This window comes from Corvus cornix, chromosome 2 (genome assembly GCF_000738735.6).
Source record: "Corvus cornix cornix isolate S_Up_H32 chromosome 2, ASM73873v5, whole genome shotgun sequence".
In the NCBI taxonomy this organism is placed as follows: Eukaryota; Metazoa; Chordata; class Aves; order Passeriformes; family Corvidae; genus Corvus; species Corvus cornix.
Window position 1 is genome coordinate 794290 of NC_046333.1, and position 23364 is coordinate 817653.

General features: G+C 62.9%; 5 protein-coding genes across 5 annotated transcripts in view; 2 read left to right on the plus strand and 3 right to left on the minus strand.

Moving 5' to 3' along the window:
- LOC104686477 overlaps nucleotides 1–9420 on the minus strand; it is a 30678-nt gene extending 21258 nt beyond the window's left edge. Inside the window, 7 exon segments of the mRNA XM_039549318.1 lie at nucleotides 3013–3093; nucleotides 3278–3527; nucleotides 5738–6759; nucleotides 7771–7858; nucleotides 8246–8865; nucleotides 8867–9296; nucleotides 9410–9420. Coding sequence (XP_039405252.1) covers nucleotides 3013–3093; nucleotides 3278–3527; nucleotides 5738–6759; nucleotides 7771–7858; nucleotides 8246–8865; nucleotides 8867–9296; nucleotides 9410–9420 — 2502 coding nt within the window.
- On the plus strand, nucleotides 1586–5813 carry LOC120409670. Its single transcript, XM_039548787.1, has 4 exons — nucleotides 1586–1716; nucleotides 3174–3807; nucleotides 4874–5077; nucleotides 5449–5813. Exons 2-4 carry the CDS (start codon nucleotides 3270–3272, stop codon nucleotides 5640–5642), a joined length of 936 nt encoding a protein of 311 aa, XP_039404721.1. The 5' UTR covers nucleotides 1586–1716; nucleotides 3174–3269; the 3' UTR covers nucleotides 5643–5813.
- On the minus strand, nucleotides 9201–13206 carry LOC120409710 (zinc finger protein 282-like). The gene is given in 10 exon segments (XM_039549319.1): nucleotides 9201–9319; nucleotides 9437–9561; nucleotides 9676–9786; nucleotides 10397–10510; nucleotides 10911–11037; nucleotides 11132–11533; nucleotides 12459–12560; nucleotides 12563–12700; nucleotides 12703–12920; nucleotides 13041–13206. Coding segments are annotated over 9 exon segments (1395 nt in total). The 3' UTR covers nucleotides 9201–9319; nucleotides 9437–9544.
- A 2041-nt stretch (nucleotides 13207–15247) lies between these two features.
- Nucleotides 15248–22768, minus strand: ZNF589 (zinc finger protein 589). The gene is made up of 5 exons (XM_019283153.3): nucleotides 21774–22768; nucleotides 18144–18723; nucleotides 17492–17597; nucleotides 16470–16571; nucleotides 15248–16274 (listed from the first exon to the last, which is right to left on the minus strand). The coding sequence occupies exons 2-5, from the start codon at nucleotides 18507–18509 to the stop codon at nucleotides 15814–15816; spliced, it is 1035 nt and encodes a 344-aa protein (XP_019138698.2). The 5' UTR covers nucleotides 18510–18723; nucleotides 21774–22768; the 3' UTR covers nucleotides 15248–15813.
- Nucleotides 20118–21287, plus strand: LOC120409711 (basic salivary proline-rich protein 2-like). Its single transcript, XM_039549321.1, has one exon. The coding sequence runs from the start codon at nucleotides 20118–20120 to the stop codon at nucleotides 21285–21287; it is 1170 nt and encodes a 389-aa protein (XP_039405255.1).
- Nucleotides 22769–23364: the final 596 nt, after the last annotated feature.

A 23364-nucleotide genomic window follows, 5' to 3' on the forward strand; every position in this document is an offset into this window, starting at 1 on the left:
GCCAGCAGGAAACGGTGTGGAGCTGCTGCCGGTGGGGATTTGCCCTGGGTGGGGTAGTTGTGACTGCCGTGGGGGGATGTGGGTGGTGCTGGGGTGTCCCCGTGCCAGGGACAGCAGCTTCTTCCCGTGGGGGAACCAGGTGGCACTGGCTGCTGTCACCAAGTGCTGCTCGGAGAATTGTTACAGGCATTAAAAAGTTGGTATTCAGCAAAGGGAAGCACGGGTGGTTTTATTCTACTGTCGCATCTGCTGTGAGTGGTGGGGCAGAGCTCCCCAGGGTTGCCGGGAGCAGTGGGGCCACCCCAAACTTCCCCCTTCCCCTCCCTCTCCTTGTCCTGGGCACACCATGGCCCCCACAGCCACCCCGAGCTGTGCCATCCCCACCCGGGTACCAGGCCCAGGGCAGTGAGGATCTGGCTGACCGCCCTGTGGGGACTGTGCCAGCCTTGGTGGCACCCACGGGCACCCTGGGGTCCCCTGCACAGCCCCCCTGTACACTGTGCACCTTGTCCCCCACACTGGGGTTCCTGGGGTGGGACGGAGTACAGGGATGACCCTCTGCATGTCCACAGTCACAGGCAGCTGCAGGCCACCAGGCCACCAGGCAGGGACAGAGGCCCAGGGGGTACAGGGATGGAGTCCACAGGGGAATCCCCACACGGATAAATGGTCACGGGTGAGCATGAGGTACCCAGGGGAGAGGGGGTGCAGTTACAGGGAATGCAGTTATGGGGTGCAGCAGGGGGGACCCCCACAGGGATGCACAGCCATGGGTGGGAAAGGGGGGGATGCGGGGACTCGATGCATGGGGGGAGCCCCACGGGAAATACGCCGTCACGGGGGTACATGGGGTGCGTGGGGGTGGGACCCCCATGGGGTGCATCATCAGGGGGTGCAGGGATGGGGGCACGGGGGGATCCCCGCGGGGACACAGCCCACGGGGGTACCCGCGGCCCCTCGGGAGTGAGGTACAGGGACGCATCACCCCGGGGGGACCCCCACGGGGATACATCCGCAGTGGGTACCCACCGTCCCCTCGGGGTGGAATGCAGGGATGTCCCCTCCCGGTGGGCTGTCCCGTCCCGGTGGGCTGTCCCGTCCCGGTGGGCTGTCCCGTACCGGTAGGATGTCCCCTCCCGGTGTCCCCTCCCGGTGGGATGTCCCCTCCCGGTGTCCCCTCCCGGTGTCCCCTCCGGGTGTCCCCTCCCGGTGGGATGTCCCGTCCCGGTGGGCTGTCCCTCCCGGTGTCCCCTCCCGGTGTCCCCTCCCGCGGGGCTGTCCCGTGTCGGTAGGATGTCCCGTACCGGTGGGATGTCCCCTCCCGGTGTCCCCTCCCGGTAGGATGTCCCGTCCCAGTGGGATGTCCCCTCCCGGTGTCCCCCTCCCGGTGTCCCTCCGGGTGTCCCCTCCGGTGGGATGTCCCGTCCCGGTGGGATGTCCCGTCCCGGTGGGATGTCCCCTCCCGGTGTCCCCTCCGGTGTCCCCTCCCGCGGGGCTGTCCCGTGCGGGTCCCGCCCCCGCCCGTGCGCGGCGGTGCCGCCAGGGGGGCCCGCGGGCGGCGGTGTCGCGCAGGGCCCGCGCCGGCGCTCGGAGGAAATGAAGGCGAGTTCCGCCGAGGCGGGAGCCATTACCCGCCGCCGGACCTGAGCCCCCCCTCCCGCCGCCGCCGGGGCCCCGCTCCGCGCCCCCGCGCCCCGCACGCCCGTCCCGGCACAGGTAAGCGCCGCCCCGGGGCCGGGGGGGGGCCGGCGGGGCGGGGGGAGCCGCGGGGGCCGCGGCCGGTGTCTGCCCCGCGCACCCCCCCGCAGGGGATCCCGAATGGGGGGCGGTTCGCGGGGCAGGCCCCGGCCCGGCCGCTTTGTCCCCGGTCAGAGAAGCGCGAACAAAGCCAAGGGGGGGCAGCGCGCAGCCCCCCGGGCCCCGCAGCGGGCGCCCGAGGCCGCGGGTGTGGGCGCTGCCGGGGGGCCCAGAGGATGGGGAGGGGGCTCGGGGCACGGTAGGGGCGTCAGGGGCACCTCGGGGCTGCGGGGTCTGCACGAGGCTGGTGCGGTGCTCCTGCGGGTTGGTGGGGGTTGAGGGCACCATGGGAGGTTGGGGTGGGCACCGTGGTCTTTGCTGTGGTCTCGTGGTCCTTGTGGGAGCTTGAGGTGTGCACACCTGGTCCAGGTGTGCACCATGGCCGAGGGCTTCATCATGGCCTTGGAGCGCTTGCTATGGTCAAGGATTTTGATGTGGTCCCAAGTTCCTCACGAGGAGCTTGGGGTCTTTGCCATGGCCACGGTGTTTACCCTGGCCGAGGTCTTTGCCATGGCCCCAGGGTGCTCACCGGGAGCTTCAGGCCGAGGTCTTTGCTGTGTCCACAAGGTCCTCGCTGGGAGCTTGGGGTGTTCACCATAGTCGAGGTCTCTTCTATGGCCCTGAGGTCCTCACTGGGCTCTTCAGGTGTTCATCATGGCCAAGGCCTTTGCCAAGGTCTTCATTATGGCCTTGCAGCACTTGCCATGGCCCTGGTCATTGCCCTGGTGCCCGAGTGCTCCCTGGGAGCTTGAGCTGCTTACCATGGCCAAGACCTTCCGTGATGCCTTTGCCGTGGCCTTGGGGCTCTCGCTGTGGCCATGGGTTTCACCATGACCCCAAGGTTCTCCGTGGGAACTTGAGGTGCTCACTGGGCTCTTGATGTTCTTACCATGGCCAAGACCCTTGCCAAGGCCTGCTTCTTGCCTGAGGTCTTCGTCATGGCCTTGAGGTGCTCACCATGACCAAGGCCCCTAGACCTGTCCTTCAGGTCTTGGTCAGTGCTGTGATCCCGAGGTCCTGGCTGGGAACCTGAGGTGCTCACCATGCCCAAGACTTTCCCCATCGTGGCCGGCATTGCCATGAGACCCTCGCTGTGGCCTTGAGGTGCCCCCATCACCCTCAGCGTGCCCCAAGGTGCTCCTCGGCACCCTCTGGGGCAGCGCTGTGGCCCCCACAGCAGGTGCTGTGCCCGAGGCGCTCACCACAACCCCTCACCGTGGTCCTGACGCGCAGCACGGCCACGTCCCTGTCCGCGGCCCCCGTGGCAGCTGGCTGGGGGCTCCCGGGTGCCTCTGGCTGCAGAGAGCCAGGGGGCCCTCGCCGTCCCCCCGCGCTGCCACCACCCGCCGCTGCCCTTTCCTTTTCTCCCCTCCCAGGTGCTCTCGAGCCGGGCGAGGCGATGCGGTGCGCCCGTGCCGCGTGCTGTGCCGAAGCGGCTCTTTAGATCCTCCCTGGCCCAAGCCTCCCCTGCCATGGATGCCTCCGGGGCTCTTGCTTCGGCTCCCTCCTCCGCGGCTCCCTCGGGCTCCCGCAGCCCCATGTTCCCCCCAGGAGCTGACAGAGAGGAGTGGGGACCGAGGTTCAATTGTGCCCCTTCCACCTCTGCCGCAGCCTCGCAGGCGATGCCAGCGTCTGGCCGGAAGAGGAAGGCCAACTTCTCCAATGACGAGACCGAGACGCTGGTCTGGAATGTGGTCCGGCATTTCAGCGCCCTGTACGGGTCCGAGGCCCTGCGGGCTCACCCCGTGCGGCGGAAGCAGCTCTGGACCCAAATCCAAAGCCGCGTCAACTTCCTGGGCTACACCGAGCGCTCCATCGACGACCTCAAGCACAAGTGGCGCGACCTGCGGCTGGACGTCAAGAAGAAAATCACCTCCAAGAAGCACCTGCCCATGAACCGCGCCGGGGGGCCGCTCCACAAGCCGCGCCTCACGCCCCTGGAGAAGATGGTGGCTTCCACCTTCCTGCAGGCCAGCCACGACTCGGAGCCCGAGATCATCCTGGACCCAGGTCAGTGGTGGCGGTTCTGCGGGCAGAGGATGGTTGGAGCGTTGGTGGCCCCGCTGCGCTCCCCGAGGGACGTCCGGCCACGCTGGCGTTCTGAGCCGGCTGCTCTGGATTGTGGAAAGAGACTTCGGGGTTTGTGTTGGGATTATAGCATCCGCCAGAGCCACGGTCCTGTGGTACCCAAGTACCAGCCACCGGGGTAGGGAACTTTGTGTGCTGGGATTAGAAATCCTCTGTGGAAATAACCTGGGATCAGTGTATCGTAGAAATCCCAGAGTGGTTTGACTTGGAAGGGACCTTAAAGCTCATCCCGTTCCACCCTGTGCCATGGGCAGGGACACCTTCTGCTATCCCAGGCTGCTCCAAGCCCTGTCCAGCCTGGCTTGGACACTGCCAGGGATCCAGGGACAGCCACAGCTTCTCTGGGAAAGCTGCCAAATCAACAGGATTGGTAGGAACACCTCAAGCTTTGTAGGAGCGCGTCTTTTTTGTTCTTCTTTCTTCTTTTCTTTAATTTGATGCTGTTTGATGGCGGAGTTGCCCTCTGGTTTTGCTGGCGGCATCGTGGGGCTCAGTCCATGTGGCCCAGACTCGGGTGTCTCTGATCCAGGTGCCGGTCGTGTCCCAAACAGAGGGCTCTAGGCTGAAGAAAGAAATCCTGTGTAATGGCATGAAGCTGTGGCAGGAAAGGGTCAGGCTGGAGATCAGGGAAAGGCTCTTCCCCAGAGGGTGCTGGGCACTGCCCAGGCTCCCCAGGGAATGGGCACGGCCCCGAGGCTGCCAGAGCTCCAGGAGCGTTTGGACAGCGCTTCCAGGGGTGCCCAGGGTGGGGTTGTTGGGGGGTCTGGGCAGGGCCAGGGGTTTGATCAATGATCCCTGTGGGTCCCTCCCAGCTCAGGCTATTCCCTGATCCCATGGTTCTCTGGCACCATGGGCGGTGTCAACCCCCTGGGGGTTCGGGATGGTGCTGGGGCAGGTGAGGCTGCCTCGGGATGGCCTTGCGGGAGCGTCTGTACCTCGGGGCCACCGTGTCCCCATCAGCTGAGGCCACATCCTCTGTGTCCCGCAGATCTGTTCTTCCCCGGCGCGTCCAAGCAGCCCTTCATGCACCTGCAGCCCGGCGTGAGCCACCCCAGCATCTACATCGACACCAACGGGCAGCCCTCGGCCCTGCCCGACGTGGAGGGCTCGGCCGCGCCGCGCCTGCCGGGACAGAGCCCCGACCCCGCCGGCGTCTGCGAGTACGGCCGAGGAGAGGGGCAGGGCGGCTCCGGTACGGCGGGAACGGGCACAGGCTGCGGCTGCCGGGAGCGGGGTGGGACAGAGATCGGCTGGGTCAGGATGGAAATCCACTGAGAGTGGGGTTTGAGTGGAGATCCGCTGGGTCAGGATGCATATCTGCTGGGAAGTGTGGGATCTGGCTGGAGATCCTCTGCAGCAGGGTTTGGATGGAGACCTGCTGGGAGCGGGGTTTGGTTGAAAATCCACCGGCAGTGGGGTTCTGCTGGAAGTGGAGTCAGGATGGAGATCCACTGGGTCAGGATGGAGATCTCCTTGGTCAGGATGGAGATCCACTGGGATCCATGTGCCAGGGAGGGCCCAGGGCAGTGCTGTGGCTCACCAGAGGTTTCTGTTCTCTCCCAGCCGAGTCGGGACCGGAGCTGCGCACTCCAGACGTGTCGGCCATCTCCCCATCCCTGCGAAACGAGTCCCTGGTCTCCTACGCCTCCATGTCAGAGGAGGAGGAACGGGAAGGCCGGGAGGTGGAGAGGGGCCACGGCGGGGCTGCGGGGATGCAGCGGGGCCCGAGGCCCCCATGTCAGCGGAGGAGGACATGAAACTGTCCCGCCAGGCCATGCTGATCCGCCGGTGCAGCTCCCAGGGCTCCGTCACCTCGCTGCCCGAGGACTCCCTCAACCCCGCGGACGCTCACTCGGACTGGGGGCACGAGGGCGTGTCCGACCTGCCCGCCCTGGGCCGCGGGCTCGACTCGGCGCATCCCGAGGAGCAGGCGGGGGGCCCGGGCCCGGAGATGGGCGCCTTGCCCAGGGTACTGATGGGGCCCACCTGGGAGAAGGCCCCGGCGGAGGAGGAGCCCCGGCCCGCTCCCCGCTGCAACGGCGCCCTGACCGAGGAATCGCTGCCCTCCTCCGCCTCCCCGCCGGGAGACGCCCCGGCCGCCCCGGCCCCGCCCGCGGGCTGGGCTGCTCCCGCCTGCGCGAGGACCGCCGCGAGAGCTGGAGGACTAGCATCCATCACCTGCTCGACCTGGAGGAGCAGTGGGACCAGCTGTACCACCAGGAGCTGGCCATGTGGCAGGAGGAACGGGCCACCCAGCGCGAGGAGCGGGCGCGCGACCGGGAGCTGCAGTTCCGCCTGCTCGGCGTCCTCACGGACATCCGCGACGAGCTGCGCTACCTGCGCCAGGAGCGCGCCGCCGCCCGCCAGAGCCCGGCCCCGCCGCCCCCCGAGCCCCGCCGCGACCCCAGCCCGCTCCTCGAGCAGCCCAAAGCCGAGCCCAGCTTCCCCGAGCCGCCGGCCGGAGCGCCGCCTGGGCAGACACCGCCGTGCCCAGCCGGAGCCCCTTCGGCAACCGCGGCCGGGGCCGGCGCCGCGGGCGGGCCGCGCGGCTCCGCTTCCCGACACAGACGCCTCTTCCTCACCAACAGCTAGGGACGGGCGGGAGCCGCCCCGCCAAGGACACGAGTGCCCGCGGCCGCCCCGGGGGACGGTGTGCGGTGACGCGGGCGGCACCCGGATCCCCGCGGGAAGCGACGGGGGACGCGGGCGGCCGGCGCTGCCCCGGCTGCCGCGGGCTCGCAGCGCTCCGGGCAGGTGCCCGCCCGTCCCCCGCGCGTGGGAGGCGCGGGAGGGCCCCGAGGTGACGCCGCTGTGCCCGCGGGGGACACGTGTGACAGCGCGGCGTGACGGCGCTAGTCCAGTAGGATTTACTACCTGTCGGGGGGTGGGAGTTAGGAACACTTAGTCGCTGACGTGCGAACATTTTATGCAAATCATTTAATGACCTAATTTGCATATAACCATAAAACTTCTGTTAAAAAAAAAAAAACGCCTCCAAAAAAACCCAGAAATGATGGTTTTGTGTGTGACCTCTCTGTGGGGGTGGGAGCTGGGCCAGGGGGGTCGTTTGACCCATGGCTCTGCAGCCCTGAATGGGGACAAGGCCATGGGACAAACGAGCTTCACCCCATTCCTGTGGGGCAGCCCAGCACCCTGGGATCGGGGCTGGGGAACGGGAGCTGTGCAGTCCAGGCTTGGAACCGGCAGTTCTGTGGATCTGGAGAGGGGTGACAGCGTGTACAGCCTGCGGGGAGCGTGCAGGGTCCCCAGGCAGTGTCCCCAGGGAGGCCAGAGGGTCCCCAGGAATGTGCAGGGCCCAGGCAGCCTGACAGGTTCCAAGAGTGTGTAGTGTCCTGAGGGAGTGTCCAAGGTCTCCAGCAGTGCCCAGTGTCCCCAGGGAGCGTAGAGGGTCCCTGGCATCATGCAAGGCCCCTTGGGCTGTGTGCAGGATTCCCAGGAAGTGTCCAAGGTCCCCAGCAGCATTTGGGGTCCCCAGGCAAGGTGCAGTGTCCCCAGCAGTGTGCAGGGTCCCTGGCATCATGCAAGGCCCCTGGACACTGTGTAGGGTCCCCAGGGAATGCCCAAAGTCCCCAGGGAATGTCTGAGGTCCCCAGAACATGTTTAGTGTCCCCACAGCATGTGCAGTGTCCCCAGGGTACCCCAGCACTGCACCCCCTGTGTCCCCCCTCCATCTCCAGCCCACATCAGGGTGACAGCACCGCTGAACCCTCTGTGCTGTGTCCGCTCTTCCAGCCCCCAGGGCCCCTTGACTGCCATGTCCTGCTCGGTGGCAGCTCCTTCACCCCACGTGGGGTGGGGCAGGAGGGTGCAGCCCCCAGGGAGGGGACAGTGGGGCAGCAGGAGCTGTGGCATTTGCAGCGTCACCCAGCTCTGGTTGTGGCCTCCCAGGAGGATGGTGACACCCAGCTTGGGGCCCCCGGGGTGCCTGAGGAAGGGCTCTGGATTCACACGGCTGTGGAGAGAAAATTGGGTGAAAGAACTCCTATCCCCAAATCAGGGGTAGGAGGGACCTGGGCATGGGGCAAGGACAGGGGGCAGGAAGGATGCAGAGATGGGTCGGTGGCATGGGCAGGAACGAGGGTCTCCACACAGCCCCAGCAGCATGAGGCCACCACAGCTGGTGACACAGGGACCTCCTGAGCCCCCACACCCCCAGATCCACAGTGCTGCCATTCCCACTACCCCGTGTCCCACCACGACATTCCCCCTTCCCCCATCCTGCTGCCGCTGCCTTCCCGCGGCGCAGGACCCCGGGGACGGGGCAGGAGTGCGGCCACAGACCAGGGGGGAGCCGCGGCGGGGGTGCTGAAGGCTCTGCAGCCCAGCACGACTTTATTCCATATCGCTTCGTCCATACAAAACTACACCCCAAGCACTGTACAGCGGGACGGCGCGGGGGGGGCAGTAAAAATAAGCAGCGGGGGCGAGGGGAGAGAGCGGCAGGCGGGGGTGGCGCGGGGGGACACGGCGGGGGGCTGCCCCCCACCCCGTGCGGCGACACTGTCCGTGGGGGGAGCGCTGGGGGCGAAAGTGTCCGTCCGTGGCGGGGGACCTGGGGGCTCGTGTCCCCCCGGGGCTCCCGCGTGCCCCCCGCCCCGGCCGGGCACCAAGATTTGGTCGGAAGCTGCGTGGCCGGTGGCTGTCCCCGTCCCGGGGGGTGCCAGTCCGCGGCGGGGCGGCCCCTAGTCCCCGGGGGGCAGGATCCCGGGCGGCGGCAGCGGCGGCGGCCCCGCCTCGGCGCCGTGGAACCCGCTGGTGATCCTTGAGCGATTCCTTGTAGCGGAAGCTGCGGCCGCAGGCGGGGCACTGGTACGGGCGCTCCCCGGTGTGGATGCGCTGGTGCTTGAGCAGGTTCTGCTTGCGGATGAAGCTCTTGCCGCACTGGGCGCAGGCGAAGGGGCGCTCCCCGGTGTGCAGCCGCTGGTGGTTCTGCAGGTGTTCCTTGCGGCTGTAGCACTTCCCGGCACTCGGAGCACTTGTAGGGCCGCTCGCCGCGGTGGATCATCTGGTGCCGCACCAGCCCCGAGTGGCAATTGAAGCTCTTGCCGCACTCGGCGCACGGGTAGGGCCGCTCGGCCGCGTGGCTGCGCTGGTGGATCCGCAGGCTCTTCTTGCCGCTGAAGCTCTTGCCGCACTCGGCGCAGCCGTGCGGCCGCTCCTCGGCGGGGGCCCGGCGGCGCCGCGGGGACGCCCCGGCATCGGCCCCGGGCCCGGCTCGGGGCCCGGAGCTTTGCCCAGTCTGTGCTGCGCCGGCAGAGCCACCGCCGCGGGCACCGCCGCCTTGTCCCTCGGGGGTCCCGAAGCCCGTGCCGGGGAAGAGCAGCTCCCCGGAGCTGCCCGGCAAACCCACCTCCTCGGGGGGCTCGGCGTGGGGGGCACCGCTCCTCCGTCTTCACCAGCAGCCCCTCGCTGGCTGCAGGGGACAGAGAGACTGGTCAGTGCCTACCGGGACACTGGGGCTGTCCCCAAGTCACAACTCGTCCTGGCTGGGTGCTCCCCCCACCCCAGCCCCATGGTGGGGATCGCTCACCAGGACCAGGACCCGGGGGCAGCATCTCCCTCTCGGGCAGCTCCCAGGGCTCCCGGACACAGGGCTCCTCCTCCTGCTTGATCCACGACAAGAAGTCGTGCGCAGTGATCAGGGGCGGTCCGCGCCTGCAGGGAGGGACAGGGATGGGGACAGGGACTCAGCCACGCGGGGCCACATCCTGCTCCGGGAGGCAGGGGAGGGAATGGCTCCGGTGGGTGCAGGCCCAGCCCCGGGCTCACCTGCACAGGGGTCTGGTGGCATCCCCCGCTCCTCCGGGAACTGCTGCTCCCCCACAAAGGCCACCTCCTGCTTGATCCGGGACAGGATGTCGGAGGTGGAGATCAGCGACTCTGTTCACAAGGAGAGACTTGGCCAGGCCAGGAAGGAACCACACGGTGCGACCCACGGCCACCACACCCCGCGGTGTGTGACCCCTGGACTCTGGCCACAGGGGACAGCCCCATCCCACAGCAGTTATGGACATCCAACACCCCCAGGGACATGTGAGGACAGGTAACCATAGGACAGCCCTTGGGCATGGGGGACCCTGAGGTGGCCCATGTGAATGGGTGACGGCGAGACAGCCATGGGGATGGGTGACTGTAGGACAGCCCATTGGAATGGGTGACCCTGAGACAGCCCTTGGGGACAGGCACAACCCTTGGGAACAGATGGCTGTGGCACAGCCCATTGGGGACAGGTGGCAATGGGGCTGGGTGACTGTGACACAGCCCATGGGCTCTGACACAACGTGGTGGCAGCAGGGGACACGTGGATCTCCCAGGGATGGATATCCACGTCACAACAGTCACGGATTTTCTGGGGCCACTCACGGCAGTTCCCAGTCCCAGCTGGAGAACTGGGCCCGGTGGGGATGGGACTGTTGGGGAAGGAGGAGGGGCATCCCTGAGGGAACACGAGGTGGGGGCAGTGGGGATGGGTCCTCCCGCGGTGCCTCACCTGCGCAGGCATCCGGCGGCAGCTCCCTCTGCTCCAGCTCCCGCTGCTCGGGGACACAGGGTCCATCCCCGCGCTCACTGCGGGGCTGCGCCTCGCTCCTGGAGAGGGCCCCATCTGCAGGGGACACAGGCTGATGTCACCAGGGCCAGTCACCCAGGCCTGGGGGGACACACTGGGGACACACCAGGCTGCCAGGCCCTGGTATCCCTCCTGGCAGAGAACGCGCCTAAATCCCACGGCAGCTCCATGCTGGAGGTCCCTGTAGTGTGGACACTCAGTTCCTGGGTTCTGGGGGACAAGGACCCTCTCCAGCCCCCTGGGCAGCACCGTGGCAGCACTGGCATGGCACGGCGTGTCACCCTGTCCCCACGAGCCATGGAGCGTTCCCTCTGGAATGGTGGTCCCAGGACACAGCGAGTGCCACCACCAACCACTGGCAGGGGGACCAGGGCACCCTCTGGGGAGATGCAGCCATCGCTGCCTCCTGCCAGGAAATGGGAAAAGGGACATTTACCCAGGGATAGCAAAGCCTCATAGTTCTCCTTCACCAAGTTGTTGTACAGCTCCTTCTGCCACTCCTCCAGGTTCTTCCACTCCTCCGCTGAGAAGTAGACGGCGATGTCAACAAATGTCACTGGCACCTGTGGGGACAAGACCCCCCGGCTCAGTGGTGCCCACTCCTCAGGGAAACTGAGGGTCCCCCCACTGTCCTGGCAGCCCCCTGGGACCCTCTACCTTGGGGACCTCGCCCCGGGGGCCAGGGGGCAGCCGCAGCACCCAGAAGTTCCTGTTCTTCAGGAGGTTCTCCACGTTCTCCAGGCGCCGCTGGAGCAGCCCGTACTCCTGGATGAGGGTGCCCAGCACGGCCCACTTGCTCTCCATCTGGTTCCCAAATTCCATGGCCGTCTTCTCGCAGTCCAGGAGCTTCTTCTCGGCCGTGCCGGAGCGGCCCTCCAGGCTGAGCAGGCGGGTGGCCAGCAGGTCAATCTTCCTCTCCATGGCCTGCACCGTGGCCACCACGGTCCAGAGCGAGGCCTCGGCAGAGTGCAGCTGCGCCTCCCGCACGTGCGCCCGCTCCGGCAGCAGCGGCGGCTGCAGCGGCATCAGGTGAGGGGCTTCCATGTTCCACTCCTGCACCTGGGCCACGGGGAGGGCACGAGTGGGAGGAGGCCCACGGTGACCCCCTGGAGCCTCTGTTCCCCAGTTCCAGGGCTTTTGGCCACCAGCAGCCCCAGAACTGCAGGGGACCCCTGAGTTTGATGCCCATCAGTCTGAGGGGACAGTGATTGACAGTCCACGGTGGCTGTGGGGGCAGTGCCCATCACTGTCCCCATGGAACACCAGCCTCAGCAGGTCACCATGGTGACCCCCTCCCAACTTGTCACCCCAATCCCTTGGGAGCCATTCCTGGGCCTGCCCAGGCTGGAATCCACTCAGGAGGAGGATGGGTTTGGGTGGGCAGGGAGCAGCCAGGGCAACTGTGGACCAGGGGTGTCCAGGGACACCTTGGGGACGGACAGGGACATGCCAGGACAGAGGTGCCTGGGGCATCCCCGAGCTGAAGCCGGCTCAGAGCATCCCGGGGCACCCCGGGGCATCCCGGGGGCACGGGGATATCCCGGGGCAGAGGTGCCTGGGGACACGCTGGGAACACACGGCCATCCCGGGTCAGCGGGACCCGGGGCATCCCGGGAGCGCTGGGGCCATGGCGGGTCGGGTCCCTGGGGACATCCCGGGGCATCCCGAGGGCACGTGGACATCCCGGGTCAGCGGTGCCCGGCACATCCCGGGGACTCACGGACATCCCGGGGCAGGGGTGCTCAGCCACATCCCGGGGCACCGGGGCCACCGCGGCTCTGGTCTCCGGAGGTGGCGGGGGCCCCGCGGGCTGGGAGTGCCGGAGGGTCCCGGCCGGGGCCGCGGGCCGGGCCGGGCGGCGGCGGGAGCGGGAGCGGGAGCGGGGCGGGCGGGGCGGCTCCGCCTGCGGCCGGTGCTCGGTGCCGGTGCTCGGTGCCGGTGCTCGGTGCCGGTGCCCGGTGCCGGTGCCCCGGGCCGCGCTTACCTGGGCGGGCGCCCACTCGGCCATGGCCCCGCGGAGCTGGGCCGGGCCCCGGCGGCCGGGGCTGGGGCTGGGGCCGGGCGGCGGCGGCGGCGAGCGCGGAGCGGGGCCGGGCCGGGAGCGGGGCCGGGGCCGGGAGCGGGGCCGGGGCCGCTGTCGGTGCCTGCGCACGGGCCGGGCCCCGCCGCCCCGCCGAGCAGCCACGGGCAGCCGGGGAATCGCATCCGCCTCCTCCGGGCTGGGCGGCAGCGGGCGGGGAGCGGCGGGAGCGCGGAGCACTGCCGCCTACCGGCACCGGCAGCGGCTCCGCCACCGGCGCGGCCCCGGTGCCGCCACCGCCTGCCGGGAGCGGCCCCGCCACCGGCACCGGCACCCACACCGGCTCTGCCACCGGCACCGGCACTGCCACGGTCCGCTGGCACCGGCAGTGGCTCCACCACGGCCGCGGGTACCGGCAGTGGCACCCTCAGTGGCACCGGTGCACCGGCACCGGCACTGCCACGTCCACCCCTAGCACCGAGACCCCGGCAGCAGCCGCGGCACTGGCACCACCATGGGAATTGGTATCGGCTCGGTGCCCAGCACCGGTCTCTGCAGCGACATCAGCACCGATGGTGGCACGAGCATAAGTGACATTGGCACTGGCGCTGGCACCAGCGCGGGCATCAGTGCTGGCACGGGCACCGGTGTCAGCACCGGCATTGGCATCAGCACCGGCACCAGCACCGGCACCGAGGCCCGGCACCCGCATCACCCCCAGTGCTGGCACCGGCGCTGGGGTCACCACCAGCCCCGCTATCACCACCAAGCCCTGGCTCCAGGATCAGCACCAGCTCCGAGCCCTGGGGGTGCCCAGAGCCCAAAGCCCCCGGGGTACCCCGCACCACGTCCGTGCCACAGCCAGGGCCGCAGCTCTGCTGTGCTGGGACACCCCTTCCCCCCGGGGCACGCCTGCTGGCACCGAGGGCCATGAGCCGTGGGGGCGAGGACATGACCACCTACACCAGGACCCCCGTCCTGGCCAGAAGACCCTCGTGGGGGAACATTCTGGGTTTGGCACCAGCCCGTGTGCTCATCCCAACCCTGGAACCCTTCACTCTAACAGTGCCAGGGGCTGGGGCTCGTGCCAGGGGGAATGTTCTGGTCCCACTTTCCTGGGATTATCCCCGGAAAAACTCCTCCGGTGCCTCGGAGCTCCAGGATCCAATGGATGGACCACGGCGGGGGCTCCCCTGGGCTGGACACGGACTGGGATGACCCCAGCCCCGGGGGAAGGGAGGGCAGTGGGACAAGAAGGGTTAACGGGCTGAGCAGCATCACGGGAGCCCGAGCAGCCATTTCCCTCCAGGATGTCATCGCTCCCTGGCCCCTGCAGCCCAGCTGGGACACGCAAGCCCCCCAGGCCCTGCCCCATGGCCGAGCCTTTTTCATGGAGACATTTTCTCCAATATCCAATCTAAATCTGAGTCCATTTCCAATTTTCCCACCCCTGTTCCCTGGGAGCAGAGCCCGGCTGCCCCCTCCTGTCAGGGAGTTGTGCAGAGCCACAAGGTCCCCCCGGAGCCTCCTTTGCTCCAGGCTGAGCCCCTTTCCCAGCTCCCTCAGCCACTGAGGTCTCATCTCAGCCATGGATTCACCCACTGCCAGCTCAGACAGGGTTTGCTTGGTTTATTCCCAACGTTTTCCCAACATCTCTTACCATGCACGTGGTATTTCCCTGGGAATGTCAGGTCCTCCTGGGAGAAGCTTTGATCCCCCAGGACAGCACCTGCTGAGGATCCTGCTCTTTGTGGCAGTGGGAGTTAAAGCTGGGTCTGGCACAGCAGCTCTGCCCCTCAGGAGTGAGGGGTGCCGGGGCCTGGAGCATCCCATGGGATCCAGCGGTCAGGAGACAGAGGAACCATCCTCTCTGTGGGAATGGAGTTGCATCCCAGTCCAGGAGGACACATTCCCTCCTGCTGGGGCTCTCCAAGGGCTGGGAGCAGTGCAGGATGTCCAGGCTGTGAAACCACATCCCACATTGGAGCATCCCAACCTGGAGAGGCACTGGGGACAGGGCATGGAGGGACAGGACACAGGGAATGGCTTCCCACTGCCAGAGGGCACGGATGGGTGGGATATTGGGAAGGAATTCCTGACTGTGAAGGTGGGAATGGGCTGGGATAGAATTCCCAGAGCAGCTGTGGCTGCCCCTGGATCCCTGGCAGTGCCCAAGGCCAGGCTGGACATTGGGGCTGGGAGCAGCCTGGGACAGTGGGAGGTGTCCCTGCCCATGGCAGGGGGTTTGGAATGGGATGATCCTTAACATCCCTTCCAATCCAAGCCAGCCTGGGATTCCATGAGGAATAAAAGCAAAGCCAACCCCAGGACTTCACTTATGAGAAGGAAACAATGAGAAGCCCATGGCAAAAGGTTTTTGGGACATTATTCCTGTACTTGGGATGGGCAGGATGCTTTAGGGCCAAGTGTATTTTCCCAATCCTGCTCAGAGCTCCTGGAACTCCAGCACAGCACCAGCTGGTTCTCTCCTGCTCCTCAGGGGCTGCTGCACCCGGAGACTTCCTTCCAGCTGGAGCCTGTGACTGAGGACACCCCTCCAACTGGAGGCAACACATTTTCCCTCTTGGCACTCAACTGGAATAATCAAAAATGCTGAAAACCACCAGCACGTGGGGAGAAAACACAAAATCTGCATGTGCTGCCTCCACAGGCCCTCCCTCCTCTCCTCTCACCTTCTCCCCGCTGCATTTCCACTCCCCAGAGGAACATCACCGGCACACTGCACACACAGGAAGAATAGATCCATGGGTTTTTTTCCCCAGAATTTCAGACACCAAAGCAGCATCTCGCCCCACAGGAAATAGATGGGGGTCAGTACAGAAATAGAACCCAAAAATAGAGTTTGTTCTGCAGGTACAGTCATGGGAGAGCAGCTGAAGGGGGGAAATAAAGCCCGGAATCGGTTGCGTCAAACATCAATTACCAGGGGACAATCCCATTCCCAATTCTCCACTTTTCATCCCTGAAAACTTCCTGGGTTTCTCTGTGCTACTCTGGATGTTCTCCAGCATGTTGGTGCTGTTGGTGCACCAGGTTTTTTTAATGCCCCTTCTTGGTACAGCCAACGCTGCTCTATCCAACTCCTGGATGCTGGATGGAGCATGGTAAGAATGACAGGAATTATCCAGCCACTAATTAAAATCAGCTCCTAATCAACGACCATTAGCCCAGCACCAAATCCAATCAGGACTTGACTCAGTTTAGGACAACTGCCTTATCCCAAAGCTTCCCTCTAATCCACACAGGACCATAAACCCCCACCTCTGCACAGAGCAGGGATTTTGACAGCTGGAAAGATCTACCCCGGGAAGGCTTTTGGCACGCGGATGATGTGGAAATGCGTCCTGAGGTGGCTGTTGAGGGTGGGCTTCGCCAGGAACCTGCGGCCGCACTCGGCGCAGGCGTGGGGCCGCTGCCCGCTGTGGGTGCGCTGGTGCCGCAGCAGGTACGCGTGGCGGGCAAAGCTCTTCCCGCACTGCGTGCAGATGAACCACGGCACCGCCGCCTCCTCGGGCCGGCCCTGGTGGCACAGCAGGAACCGCCGGAACTCGTCCAGCTCCCGCCCCGCCAGGACGCTGTTACCGCTCCTCATTGCCACGGGCTTTGCCGGCTTTGCCGCTGGGTCGTGGCCGCTCCCCGACGCTTCCCCCTGCTCCGAGCTGTGGCAGTGCGGGGCTTGGGATGCTCCCAAGGGTGATCCGTGCAGCTGGGTGCCTCCTGCATCCTGCAGGTGGGAGCTGAGCGTGGCACCATCGTGGCCTGGAACAAGGAGATTCCAAACGTGTCCTGTGTCTGATGTAACAGAACACAAACCTCCAAAGAACAATTCCGGATTCACTGCATCCGGACAGAACCCCCAAGTTTTCTGGGTAAAAAAAAAGCAGGGATGAGCTGGGATCCCCCCTCCCTCCAATCCTACCAAGCTCAAGATGCTGCCAGTGAATTCCCACACACCTGTGCTGGGGCTGGCAGGAATTTTCCTTCCCACCAAATCCTGCGGCTCCTTGACCTGCACCACTCCTCCTGCCGGGACGTGGCTTTTGGGAACAGCATGGTCTGAACAAGGAACAGAAGGAACATGGGAATGATGGTTGTTAATATTTCCCTCTGATGGTTTTCCAGCAAATCCCTGCATCACCCACTCTCTAAAGAGCATCTCTGTTATTCCAGGAAAAGATCCAACGAGGAGAGAACAGCAAACGCAGCTGCCCCGGTGTCTAAAAGGATGGCTGGGAGGCAGGTGAACTGGATTTGTGTCCCAACTTTTACAAAATATTCCAGAAATTACACCCAGAAGATTGAAAATTAAATGCTGGAAAGTGGAAGGTCTGGGATTTGAGCCTTAACCCCAAATTCAGCCGCCTGGTGCTGGGTTTTATGGCTCAGTCCTGTCTTTTCCCCAGCTAATTCCCCTTGTGCAATGCCCCCAGTTTCAGCAGTAGGTTCTTCTAGGAACCAATGCAAGGAATTACCTGAATGCTGAGGAGCCAGGGAGGGCTCACAGATTCAGATTTAAAATATCAGTAACTACAAGCAAACTATAGTTGGGCATTTAAAGCTAATTAATGAGATCCCTTCCTTTTCTGGGCATCACTCGAGTAATTCAACTATTTCTGCATCAAAATAGTTCAATTCTCTTCATTGAACCCTGAAGCCAAACATACATCAGGGTCTGGGGATGAGGAAAACACAACTTCACTGTAATTAATGAGGGTACAGGATTAATGATCCCGTGTGCCACTGCAGCTCCTGGATCCCAACCTTTTCCACTCCTTGTTCCTTGTTTCTGTTGGCAGGTGCATTCCCTGGGATCCTAAACTCTCCTACAACCTCTTAAAGGAAAATTGTGGAGCTTCTTGTCCCTCACAAAGATTCACAAGCACTTAAAGATGAATTGTCTAAAAATCCAGGGATTTGAGGAGAGACAAGAGCCAGGCCAGACCCAGCACGTGTCCCTTTGGAGAGGGAACACTGACCTCTTCCCAGTGTGATCAAAGATCCGTATTTCTCCTTTAGAAGTTGCTTATAAAACTCATTCTGCCAATCCTCCAGTCGTGGCCACTGAGGAAACATCCCAGGGGCCTAAAAATCAAAATGTGCCACAGTCAGGGGAGCTGTGAATCCCTGAAAACCCTCTTATCCCAACAGTTTAAACACGTGGCACCTCCCAGCTGCTCCCAGCGATGTCTGTGCTATGTGTAAGCAGCATATTAATGAAGGATTTTACATAAGAACCTTCTACTGTTAATCCAGAAGGAGAGAAAAGGCTCTGAAATGATGTGACTCAGCCAGAACAATGATTTGTTCCAACAGCTGGGTCAGAAATTAGTCATAAAAAAAGATATCCATGGTCAGCATCCATGCCCAGCCCCCCCAGGGAATGTAGCTCTTCCTTCAATGAGAAAGAAAATAATTCAGTGTTTTAAATAAAACCTGGGGCAGTGCCATGATCTGTCAAGCTGGCTGGAAAAGCTCCTCCCTCGTAATGAAAGCTTATTATTAGGGAATAACAATATTATTATTATTAATCAAACCCTCGAAGGGATATTTTTCCAAGCTGCTTCCAAGGCTTTACAGGCAAATCTCCCTTTAATCTCATTTATTCCCACTCTCCAACCCCTCAATTACCCTCCAGCGCTTGGGATTCCAGATCCGTTTTCGGGTTTTGTTCCTCCCCACGCCGCAGAAACCCTGGGGGGTGCCCACGAGCCAGCTCCCATCTTCCCCCAGGATGAATTTGTTGGGAACAGCTTCCTTCAGCAGGCGCCGGCTCTTGTGGCTTTTCAAAGGATCCGTCTCGAAGGAGCTCTCCTCGAAATGCTCCGAGCACAGGCGCTGGTATTTGGAGGGGGTCTCCATGTCCCGGCCCATGTTTTGGATCCACTGCCTCAAGAGGGGTTCGTTTTGTAGGGGGAATCCATAAAAAGTGACGGAGCTGTTCTTGTAGGCTCCGTTCGTGCCGTTCTGGCAGTTCAGGGCCGCACAATAAACCATTGTCAAGCACCAGGAGCGGGGGAAAAACCCCAAAAACCACACTGGGAGGAACGTTTAGGGAGTTCCTAATCAACCTCAGTCCCAAACGGGCCTAAACTTCTCCGAAAAACCCCATGGTTTTGAGGTTTTGGCGAAGAGGAAGAGCTGAGGTGACCGAGTGAAACGCGGGGCTGAACTTCCCACAGGTTTTTCCCAGCTGCTCCAATTCCCCGATCTGAAAAGGAAAAAAAAGCTTTAAAATCAGTGTAATGGCCCCTGAATATGCAGATTTACGTTTCATTTACCCCTGCTGTGCACACACAGACACGAGCTTCGTTCATTTGTGTATCCATGAGGGATCCTGAGCTCCAAAGGTTATCCAGCACACAGCAAATAATCCGCAAAAAATGGAAGTTTGGGGTGTGCCAAGGGCTCCTCCATCATACCAGAGGAGAGTCTCAGGGGTGTTAGCTGTCAGTCAGTGAGGAGATCTTTGGAACAGGGAATAAACCATCCAGGGATCCTGCTGCATCCTGCTCCGAAGAGGAGGAAGATCCCAAGGTTTGTAGATGTCCGTGGTCAAAAATGAACAAGGATCAGAGGGTCCAAAGAAAGCTCACAGAGCTTAATTAGTAAATTAAGCATTCAGCAGGGAAATTGGTATTTTTGCCCTTATCTTCTGGTAGTAAGGGAAATAAAAGGATAAAAGAAAAGAGGGAAGAGAGAGGGAGATCAGATGGGAGAGGGAAGGAGATCACCAATCCTGACTCCAGCACTGATCCAGTCCTGAGGGCACCTTTTCACAGGTCAGTTCTCCCCACCCTGGAATCAGGTTTCTCCCTTTTCATGTAAATGAGTGAGGACGAACAGTCCCTTCTCCCAGATCTTTCTGGAAAGGGGCTTTGGGCGTCTTCATCCACCTCTCCTGGATCAGTGCTTGGTTGACACTCCGTGCCCACTTCCCGACCCCATTCCCACGATGATTTTTCCCATTGCCCTTATCTCCGTGGAGCAGAACAGGGAAGAGGCCCCAGGAAGGTGCTGCCTCACCTGTGTGCCTCCCTTCTCCAACCACAGCCCGTTCTAACGTGCTTGTTACGGGAGTTTGGGACACAGCAGCACATCAGCTCCTTGGGGCCAGGTGTCCACAGGGCCCCAGCACAGGAAGGGCAGGGACATGTTGAAGGGAGTCCAGAAGAGGCCATGGGGCTGCTCCAAGGGCTGGAGCCCCTCTGCTTTGGAGCCAGGCTGGGAGAGAAGGGAAGGTTCCAGGAAGAGCTCAGAGCCCTTCCAGGGCCTAAAGGGGCTCCAGGAGAGCTGGAGAGGGACTGGGGACAAGGCATGGAGGGACAGGACACAGGGAATGGCTTTAAACTGAAACAGAGATGGGATATTGGGAAGGAATTGCTGGCTGGGAGGGTGGGCAGGCCCTGGCACAGGGTGCCCAGAGCAGCTGGGGCTGCCCCTGGATCCCTGGCAGTGCCCAAGGCCAGGTTGGACATTGGGGCTTGGAGCAGCCTGGCATAGTGGGAGGTGCCCCTGCCCATGGCAGGGGGTGACACTGGATGATCCTTAAGGTCCCTTTCAACACAAACCATTCCAGCCCAGCGCCGCTTTCACCCCCTGCACATGCCGGGGGTGTCTGTGCCTCTCTCCCCGTCCCACAGCTACGGGGGAAGTGGGTACCGGCTCTCCCCTCACTGTGCTGCGGGGCCGGGGCCCTTGGGAAGGCGCCGCAGGGCTGCAGCGGGGCCGGGCACGGCTCTGCGCCCCGGGAAGCCACGCGGGACCCCCGGCGTTCACCGCCACGCTGCGCCGCCATCTTCCTCCCCCTCGGCCGCGCCAAGCCGCAGCAGCCAATCAGAGGCGGTGCCGGGCAGCAGCAGCCAATCGAGAGCCAGCCCTAACCATTCCCCCCACGCTATTGGCCCGCCGCCCCCGGCTCCGCCCACCCCCCCGGCGCGCGGCGGGCTCCACGAGGAGGGGGCGGGCAAGAGCGCTCATCCCCATTGGTCAGCGCTCAGGGAAAGCAGGGCGCTGATTGGACGAGGAGGGAAGGGAGGAGGGGATTGGGAGCGGCGTCCTCTCGTTGTCCTGGCAACGGCGGCGGGGCCGGAACCGCGGGAACCTGCACCGAGCACCGGCCGCGGGACGGGGAAAGAGCCCTTGGAATCCTCACCGAGCACCGGCCGCGGGACGGGGAAAGAGCCCCGGGAATCCTCACCGAGCACCGGCCGCGGGACGGGGAAAGAGCCCCGGGAATCCTCACCGAGCACCGGCCGCGGGACGGAGATCCGAGCTCCCTCACCGAGCACCGGCCGCGGAACGGAGCCCTGGCATCCCCTCACCGAGCGCCGGCCGCGGGATGGGGCCGAAGCCCAGAGATCTTTCACCGACCACCGGCAGCAGGACGGGGCTGTAGCCCTGGGGACTCCTCACCGAACACCAGCCGCAGGACGGGACCGGAGCCCCTGGACCCCTCTCCGAGCACTGGTGGGACGGGGCATTCGCCGTCTCGGAGTGCGGGCCCGGGCCCGGGGAGCGGAGGGAACCTCCCCCGCCTGGAGCGCAGGCGGACCCCGGGACCGGCCCCCGCCGCTCCCCTCCTCCGCGCCCGTTTCCTCCCAACGCAAAGATGCCTTGAAATCTTGGATTTGGGGGAGGCAGCCGCTGAGTTCCTCCTCTGGCTTCAGCCTCGCTCCTCCCCTCCCGCTGCAGAACGACCCGTGGCATTTGATAGTTTTAATTAAAACCCCTGAAATTTCCAGCCAACGAATCAAACATCCTGACAAAACTTAAGCAGAAACACGCAGGCGAAAAAAGGCCCTTTAAGGAAGTTTCCTTTAAGGAAAAGTGAAGGAGCTCTGACCCCGAACAGGCTCTTCCCTGACTCAGACACCTCTGTTTCTCTATTTTTTTTTTTGCCCACGACGCCCCCAACAAGGTGACAGGTGCCAAATCCAGACTCTTATTAGTAAAAGGAGTAAATTGTGTCCTTACAAGGCCACACGTCCGACTCAGCCCCGTGAGAGTCCCTGAACACGAGCGAAAGGTCTCGGAAGGAGGATGTTTAACGAGCAGCTGCCCTGTCCCGCTCCACAGGGGAGCGAAGTTCCTCAGGCACGGAGATGCCCGGGGTCCAAACGTCAGAGGGTCCCAAAAGAGCTACGAAGTTTGATTGGTAAATTACAGACTTGACATGGAAATTGGGGTGAGTTAGCCCCTTCTGTTCTATTAGTAAATTAAAAAGAAAGGAGGGAAGAGGGAGAGGTCAGGAAACATCACCAGTCCTGGCTCCAGCGCCGATCCGGGTCTGCAGGATGTGCAGGGTCCCGAGGATGCTGTGCGGGCACCTTCTTATGGGTAAATTTTCCCCGCCCCGGGATCAGGTTTCCCACTTCCCATGCAAATGAGGGAGTGTGCGCAATCCTGCTCCCGGACCTTTCTGGAATTGGGTCGGAGGGCTTTGAAGGGTTGTGGTGCTCTTGATCCCTCTCTGCTCATCTCCGTGCTCCTTCCCCGCTGGCCTCGTCCTGTGTTTGTTGTGTCTCCGCGTCCCGAGGGGGAGTTGGCCTCCGGAGCAGCGCTGCCCTATCTGCCGCGCTCCCTCTCCAGTCGCATCCTGTTCCATCCTGCTCCTTATCAGCGTTTGGGACACAGCAGCGCCTTAACTCCTTGGAGCCCTGGCTGCTACAATCGCACAAATTAGAAAACCCGTTGTGTCCCTGAAGAACGGGATGGAAACTTGGGGTGATCCCGAGAAGCGGGGAAAAGTCTTTCCTTATCTCCTCCAACACCTCTGAATCTCCTGGACCTCTGGGGGTGGAGCGGGAAATGGCTCATAAAAAACGATCCCGTTTGATCCGACCCAGGGGGTTGATTTGCAAGAGCACCCTGGGCACTGCGGAGGGAAACAATCAGGAGCCCGAGGCCAGGGGCCGGCAAGTGCCCGAGCTTTCCATAACAAAGGGCGCAGCGAGGGACACTCAGGGACACAGCAGGAGCCGATCATCCCAGATTTTCAGTTTAGACTGTGAGGGGAGAAAAGCCCGGGGAGGAGGGTGGAATTGCTTTGTTTGGGATCTCTCTCTGGAAGCACCACCTTGAGCTGTTATGCTGTTGCTGTATGGAGATTAAATTATTGTGCCCGAGGCTCTGCTATGGGAAATCTGGGATGCGGTCTGTGAGGAAACCTGTGTGAGTGTGGGATCAAACAGGGACCCACCGGCTCACGGGCGCCGGTCCCAGCTCAGGTGATGCTCAGCTGTGACTCCTGGATGGGCACACGGGGAAATTTCCTTAACAGCCAGACATCCAGCAAGTGGAATCTTATCCATGCAGCCAAAATAACAGCCTGGACATTCACATTCCAGCTGGTTCTTGCCAACAATTAATACAATTTTTAATAGACACGGGAGCACAATATGCAGTTTTAACATAGCAGGACGCTCATGTAGGACCCAGAGGGCAAAGAGTTAAAATCCCTGGAGCAATGCTCCTGTGTCAAACTGCTCAGGTTAATTTATGGCTCCTGGGTGAGAACCAGGAATCTGCCAACCTTAACCCCAAAAGAATTCCAGAGGCTACGGTGCACTGACTCCATGCAGTGCCTGCACTCCTTGATTTAAAAATTATTAAAGTACCACAATGGCAAATTCCTGCTGCGGCAGGAAAGGGAATTTCTGGAGTTCCAGATGAGTTGGCCCAAATAAAAGCTGTGGGTCCCAACACCGTGTGGGCAGTGCCCTGGGGTGTGGCATCCCGGGCACCAAGGAGTTAATGTGCTGCTGTGTCCCAAACCTGCTAACAAGGGACAAACTGGAACAAAGGGTGTGCCTGCCGAGGGGGACCCTCTGATATTTTCAGCCCCTCTGAT

Coding starts and splice junctions, on each gene's coding strand:
- LOC120409670 (XM_039548787.1), top strand. CDS start 3,270: ATGGATGCCTCCGGGGCTCTTGCTTCGGCTCCCTCCTCCGCGGCTCCC. Junction 3,808..4,873: donor CGAGATCATCCTGGACCCAG/GTCAGTGGTGGC, acceptor TGTGTCCCGCAG/ATCTGTTCTTCCCCGGCGCG. Junction 5,078..5,448: donor AGAGGGGCAGGGCGGCTCCG/GTACGGCGGGAA, acceptor GTTCTCTCCCAG/CCGAGTCGGGACCGGAGCTG.
- ZNF589 (XM_019283153.3), bottom strand. CDS start 18,509: ATGGTTTATTGTGCGGCCCTGAACTGCCAGAACGGCACGAACGGAGCC. Junction 16,572..17,491: donor TTTGATCACACTGGGAAGAG/GTCAGTGTTCCC, acceptor TTCCTTGTTCAG/ACCATGCTGTTCCCAAAAGC. Junction 16,275..16,469: donor TCCTGCCAGCCCCAGCACAG/GTGTGTGGGAAT, acceptor TCCTTGTTCCAG/GCCACGATGGTGCCACGCTC.
- LOC120409711 (XM_039549321.1), top strand. CDS start 20,118: ATGCCGGGGGTGTCTGTGCCTCTCTCCCCGTCCCACAGCTACGGGGGA.